The sequence below is a fragment of the Neovison vison genome, chromosome X (assembly GCF_020171115.1).
Source record: "Neovison vison isolate M4711 chromosome X, ASM_NN_V1, whole genome shotgun sequence".
Classification (NCBI taxonomy): Eukaryota; Metazoa; Chordata; class Mammalia; order Carnivora; family Mustelidae; genus Neogale; species Neogale vison.
Window position 1 is genome coordinate 60,074,452 of NC_058105.1, and position 7,393 is coordinate 60,081,844.

Genomic DNA, 7,393 nt, shown 5'->3' on the forward strand with positions numbered 1-7,393 from the left:
ATTTTATTTCATCTTATTTAAAAAAACTTAATTGATTTCAAATATATTTTATATCCACTTTTCTTAGTGCTTTAACAATTAACATCTCTAAATGAGTAAAGTGTAAGATTTATATTTTTAAAACTATTATTTGGGGGTATGGATAAAGAATATTCTATCCTTTATTTTAGAGAATACATTAGTACAAGTGATACCAATTTACATGGTAGTGATTTGCAACATTACTTCTCTTGATTTGAAAACTTTTTGAAAGAGCCATATTTGGGGATTTTTCAATGCCAATTCATAGAAATAATTTCCATAATCCTAAAGTTTCATATGTGTTTTTGAAAGAATATGACAGGTAGAAAAACATACATTATTGTTTTGCAAAAACCATGTTTTAACCTCTAATCATTTTCCACTAATCCATTTCCCTGTTTTTTTTCTTCCCTCCTTACTAAAAAAAGATATTTTAAAAGTAAAAACAGAAATTTACATTTCTGCTTGTAGCCTACAGGCAATTAAAGCAACAACAGCTTGACTTGGGAGCAAGGGAAATATCTGAATGCTAAATATTTCCAAGGGAACAGTGTTTGATTTTATTGAAGACAAACACAGCCCATGTACTAATGTAGACAATGGTTTCCCCTGCCCTTTTCTTTTTAAAAACAAGAAACCAATTCCCAGGAATAATTATTTCTCTTCTTTTATTGTTGGGAAGATACATGCTGGAGGTTAGTAATTTATTTAGCTTTTGTTATACATACAGAGAGCCGCAACCATGTAGACAATCATGTATACATACAAACACATACTTGATTCTCATATTTGACTTTGTTAAAATATCTGTAGCATCTACATACTTGGTCTTTTCACATCCAACTGCTTCCAAAATCTCATCCCCTTCACAATCTCTTAATTTTCTATTGCTCTGACTAGGTGATGGGGATGAAACTTTTACCTCCACCCATAAAATATTATTATTATTGAACCCACAAATTCTCATTATGGGAGAGAAAGCCACTGCTATGAAGGTCTAAGAGAAACAGAGGCCAAAGCTGCTTTTCCTACAAAGACTTTGGTTGGTAATGGGATGTCAGCAACCTCAATACAAAGAAAGTCTTAGGCAAAGGCACCAACATCCCCTGAATTTTAATGAAAATTTTATGTTAATGATATAACAAGATTGATAAAGAGGACCTCATAAAAGCTAACTAAGCCTTAGTTATATTTTAAGAAAGAGAAAACATCAATAAAAGAAACAAGCCTTGTAAACATGTGTAAAATATATGTATCAGTAATACATAGTAAAAATATTAAGGAATAGTAACAGATGTCTATATCTACAAATTTATGTAAGTATGTCCTAAAGCATATGCTTTTATGGCCTCATTAAAAACTTTAGAAAGCACTGCTAGTTGGTTGCTGTGTACTTTAATGAGAACAGCTATAACGTTTTGATCAATTAAAATCATATAGGATATTGGAAGAGAAAGAGGTTGGCTGGTATGAACAGAAAGAGAGCCAACAGATTTAAGACTATATGTTTTGTGATTGTAGACACATCTCTATAAAATCAGTATTATTTATAAAGAGATATATGCCTATGAGCATACAAAGAACATGTAGCATATTTCATTCACAACACTCACATGTGCATTGTGCACTGTGCAGCTGTAAATAATTAGGCAATCTAAAAGATGATGGACATTACATGTGATAATCTTTACCTATTAAAGTGATTTAATGATTTGTTTTGTTTACCAAGAAGCGTTTTAGAATGTAAATTGAGAAGGGATTTACTATAGGAAAGTTATAGCTAGGTGTCTTGTTTATTGCTTGATATGCGTCTGCTAAAACAAAAGTTGGATAAGTCTTGTGTGTACATACAAAGCCTTAAAACAAACTGCTTCTGATTTAGTAAATTACGCCTCAGCTATCACTAAAGGTAACTGTCCCTTTTTTATGGAGTGTCTTGTGACAAAGCAACAGAGGTAAAATAGTAAATAAGAGTGGAAAGAAGAATAATAAATTAAACTTCTCCTCCAAATGTCTCTAATGATTTTTTCTTCCACCGTAAGTCATATAGGAAGAAACAGAATTCAGATTTACCGGGCAACACTAATTGGACAACAGGTTATCAGAGTTTCTGGGGCCAGGGGAGCCTTAAGAAGGACAGAACTTTTTACATTTAGTCATCTTTCCATCCTTCATCAGGTGAATGAGGGCTCATCTACCAGAAGGGTACTGGTCTCTAACCAGAAGAGGAGTGGTTGCAGGGAAGCAAGAGGAAAACCTTAGCAAGGTCTGGGTCCTAAGTTTTAGGAGGGGCAGTTTTAGAGACAGGTCTGTCTGCTGGACTAGAGACAGACACACTCCTTTCAGAGAACATTAATAATATTACACTTCCTGAAATAATACCGGATCCTGCCAGGTTTCCCCACTCTATCTCCCACCATTTAGGGTGTGTTTTGCATGAGCATGGGCAAGTGCGCAGTAACAGGCCCCGCTGTGTGTGCGAGTGTATGAAAGGCCAAAAGTCAGAGGGAGAGAATCAAGAATCAAAACAATGACTAATGATTTCTAACCTGAAGCAGAGCAGATGCGCTGCTTACCAGAAATGTGCCTCTATTTAAATGCTTCACTTCACACACCACACAGTTTAAAAAAAAAAAGGAGGAAAGAAAAAAAAAACAATATTTTTTTGGAAAAATGTTTTATTTTAAATCTTTTACAACAATAAAATATTGTGTCAATATAAACCCCTTGACTAAAACTGTTCACATCAAACATTACAGCGAATTGTTTTCTTTTTGACACCCAACTCATCTTTGAGTTTTCTTTAAAACATAATACAGAATTTATTGAAAATAAATAATTGCTGGCAACTGCAATAGGCATTTGAATAAAATAGTTGAAAAAGCAACTCTTAATGAAAATAGTGTTTATTATACATCAGTTACTAAATGAATAAACTAAATGATTTTTCTTTAAATTAATAACTTCAAAAACGTTTAATATACAAAACTGTACAATTATAAAGTCGGCAGAAATATTTGGGTTAACTCAGGTTTGAACCATAGTACTTAACTACAAAAGGGGAAAAATCAAAACAAACAAACAAAAAAACCCTAACAGTCGTAAAACACAAACTCAGTGTGGAAAGACAAAACAAACAAAAAATTTCCAGAACTAAAATCCAACTACCAACAGAATGCAGAGTTCTGATAAAAAAGAAAAAGGGTCCAGGATTTGAATTAACACATGTCCTTCAACCTGCAGCTGGGGGAGACACAGTGTGGTGGACCAGAATCCTGGCAGCCCATACTAGCGTATCTAACACCAGGGCCCCTAAGCATTTTGGTCCTTAGGTAGTTTGAAGCTTTGTCTACTGAAGCTGCACCTGAAGGTCGCCTCAGGCAGCCGACCCAGGCATGTGGAGCCCCCAGCCATGTCTGGCGGGCTGCGTCTGGGTGTTGGGTGCTTGCCCTGCCCTGCACATGTGTGTTCATTGAGAATGAGGTGCTCCTGTGGACTTGGCGTGTAGACTTGAGAGGGAGCAATAAAGCCACAGCAACTGCATATTTTTTTTTGGATCTCTACACAGCCTAGCGAGATTTTATGTAATTTTTGTTTTTGTAAATAGTAATACGATACACACAGCTATCTACACACACACACGTTTGCACTCGCGCTCACGCACACACGCATACACACAGGAACGAAATTAGAAATCAAAATAAAAAACAAGAACACCCAGAAACCCAGACTCCGGGGGCTCTCGCTACCTAGCTTAATCTTCGCTGTGGGCTTCTAACAGCTGTGCTTGTCAGAGGCGTGGAGACTGCTTGCCGTGAGCCCACTGAGAGACAGCGATATGTATATACGGGAGAAGAGGTGGTAACGAAGCTAGAGCAGAATCCTTGTGACCTTTGCCAACCATTTCATCGTCATTCTGCACGGAGCAGAGAGCACCTGTCTCCGACGGTTTCTCACTCAGGGAACTGGCGGTGAACTGGAGCTGAACGGATCTGGGAGGCACTGACTCAGTCTGTCGCCAGCATCTCAGGGTCGTCGTCTCCAGGGAAAGCAATGGTATGTGAAGCCAAAGTCGTTCGCTTAGGAAGAAGGAGGTGGGGTCGCGCTGGCGGTCCTGGTGAGGCACGGGACCCGTGGGGAGCTCTGAGTGCAAACATTCCGGACCTCCGTAGGTGCAGAGCCCTCTTGCTGCTCAGGCCGACCTCTTTTGTCGGGCGCCTCCCGCAAATCCTTTTCAGGCACCCAGATCTGCTCTGTAGAAGCCTGGGAGGACTCCACAGATCGAGGGAGGGAGGGCAGAAAGCTTCAAAATCTCCTCTCCTACTTCACAGTACTTTGCAAACCCAATCGGCTTGCCTATTCTGCCTACCCTAGGCACTCTGCCCTCTGAAAAAATTATATCTATATATCTATAGATATATATCTCCACTATCATCATGAACAATTCTATCCATTGTACTTCTCTTCTCCATACAGATTTCGTGTAGGGGGTGGGTGGGTGGGTGGATAGGCATCTCTTCCCCTCCTCCTCCCACGATCTTCCCTTTTTTAAGGAATTAGAAAACCGCCAGCTCAATGAAGGAATAATCATAGTAGCAATAATAACGTGGAGTGGCCGATTAGATACAAATTATCTCACAAATATTGTGTACAGCTTGTAGTAACACCGCAGACATTTAGAAACGCTATAGAAGTTTTAAAAAAATGCAAAACTAGTCTATTGTAAAACAGATTTCACCTGAAATACAGCTGCTATAACCAAGGCGCTGAAAGGTTATTCAGAGGCACACATCTGTCTTCCCTCCCCCCTCCCCCATTTTACCCCACCCCCAAGTTACCCCACTGCTTGTTGTTTTTCGAAGAGAGGAGCAACCCAACAGACCTTACTCGAGTAAACAATATGTATTGATCTGCAGAAAAGGTTGGAGCAAACATTTCCCTGGCGGGAGGCGGCAGACTATAATGAGTTCCCTGCCTGGACGGCTTAACGCAACTGTGTATCAGCCTTGAGAAGCCTGAAGGCGTTTGTGAGTGTGTTTCCTTTTCAAATATAAGTTAGAATCCCCTATTTTTTTGGGGGGGGGGAATGAAAGAAAAAAAAAGAGAGAAAAAAAATATGGGGAGGGAGGGGGAGAGAGAGCGAGAGAAGAGCCCTATCTAGATATTTAGATATTGCTATGTCTCTAGGTAGCAATAATAAAGCTGAAGTGAAATGAAGAGAGTGGGAGAGAAAGAGAATTCCACGCTGCTCCCAGCGCGGCGGGCCGCTTTCTTGCTTCCTGCAGTCAGAGATCGTGGCAGGATGAGTCTGTTTTCACGGTGTGCGAGTAAACCTCATGTGGCTGCTGATCCCCTGGTGGAGTCATTCTTTTCTCTTTCTGTCTTCGATTACAGAACCAGACACGCACCACTTCTTTCTCCAACTGGAGGCTGTCTGCCAGCGAGGAAATCTCCTGCGCGGCAGGCTTGGGACACTTGAGGAAATGCGTTTCCAGGACGCCTTTGACACTCACCTCGATGGAGGTTCGCTTCTTGCGCTTACGGCCCTGAGCGGCGATTTTATCAATGCTGGTCGGGCTCCCTGTGGACGAATCAGCCTCCTCCAGCCACTTGTTCAGCAGTGGCTTCAGCTTGCACATGTTCTTGAAGCTCAGCTGCAAGGCCTCGAACCTGCAGATAGTGGTCTGTGAGAACACGTTGCCGTACAGTGTGCCCAGCGCCAACCCCACGTCGGCCTGGGTGAAGCCCAACTTGATTCTTCTTTGTTTGAACTGTTTGGCGAACTGTTCCAACTCATCCGAGGTTGGTGTCTCCTCGTCCGAGTGGTCCTGGCAGTGGTGCGCGCCTAGGTCGCTGTGGTCTGGGGGATCCCGGAGCACGGGGTGTAGGCTCTGTGCAGAGGCAGAGGCTGGCGGTGGGGTGAGCCCTCCGTGTTCCAGCATGCCGCTCACTGTGAAGCCAGGCTGCGAGTACACGTTAAGGGGTTGGCCGCTGGATGTGATGGACGGGTTCGGAGCCGGGCTAGCTCCCCAGGCATTCGGATGGTTAGTGTGCGGAGAGTGGTGGGCGACATGCGGTGAGCGGTGATGGATGATCGCACCCAGCTGTAGGTCTTCGCGCCCGGGCTTCACGTCCTGCTGGTCCAGGGGGTTGGTGGCCAGTGTGGAAGACCATGGGCCTCCATCGCCCAGACTGGTCACCCAGTGATGCCCGAGAGGATGCCCATTGCTAGCAACTCCCTGCAAGTAATCACTTTGGAGAAGTTTCTGAGGGTTTCTGAAAGGACTCCCCTGCTGCATGCCCGAAGAGTCCGCATGGACTAGGGAGCTAGAACTGAGAATGCTGTAGGGATTCGAGGCAGCTGTGGCCATGTCGATGAGGATCCCCTACTAGTTATAATGTGGCAAAGGGAGCAGCTTCAGCCTTTGACATCTATGGTGCGGGGGAGCTAAAGCCGCGAGAGCGAGTTACCGGCACGCGCTGTGGCCAATTGCAACATGTCTCGGCCTGGCCAGCCACGGGCTCGGCCAATGGCGGCACGGGAGGCCGGTCTAACTTTCCAAATTAGGCTAGCTAAGCACTAGAGTTTCAGTGAGACCAGAGCAGGAAGTAAATCAATCTTTTGGCTCCATTGGCTGCTTCGGGCTGAGTGACGGCAGTTCATTTGGTTAATCCTTCCTCCCTCCCCCCTCCCCACCTCACCCAGACTTCATGGACGTTTGTAGTGGAGGGGGAAGTGTAAGAGGGAAGTGTGTGTGTGCGTGCTTGGTGGGGGGGGGTGGATAAGGGGTGAAGTAGCAAAATGGTTTTAGAATTCCTTTTGTATTATTTAGATTAACCGAAATAGAGAAAGAAAAAAATATATATTAAGAAAACCAGTTTAAATGTCATCTAAATGTCAGTGGCTTGGGATTTTTATCAAATTCGTTTAGCGTTCTGGCTTAGTTGTGTGCAGGGCACTGCAAACCAAAATCTTGCTACAAAGTTTGAGCAAAGGAACCCCTTTTGGTTAGAACCCTAAATCTGTAAGACTGAAGTCCATGATTCCAATAAGAACTATTTTGACTTGTTTTATTTCATTTTATCATTTATGAGAAACTCAATACCAAGGTCAGAAAGCATCTAAGAAAAAGATGTCCAGCTTCTGAAAATTTTTATTTAAAGCATGAACAACTGGAAGATTCTGGGAAAATCTAATGTGATAAAAGTAAAATTGAATGTGACAAAAATCTGACAAATTTCAGTTATTGTGAAGTTTGCCTTCCAATCCAGTTGGTCAATTGGACAACTTGGTTTTTACTACCTCTCCAAGTCAGCTCTCACCAGCGGTCCCACAACTTCTTTCAGAGGCAGCTTGCTTAAAAGGAGAGCC

General features: G+C 42.5%; 1 protein-coding gene across 1 annotated transcript; it reads right to left on the reverse strand.

The window, feature by feature from the left end:
• Positions 1-5,115: 5,115 nt before the first annotated feature.
• On the reverse strand, positions 5,116-6,426 carry POU3F4 (POU class 3 homeobox 4). The gene has a single exon (XM_044235136.1). The coding sequence runs from the start codon at positions 6,390-6,392 to the stop codon at positions 5,307-5,309; it is 1,086 nt and encodes a 361-aa protein (XP_044091071.1). The 5' UTR covers positions 6,393-6,426; the 3' UTR covers positions 5,116-5,306.
• Positions 6,427-7,393: the final 967 nt, after the last annotated feature.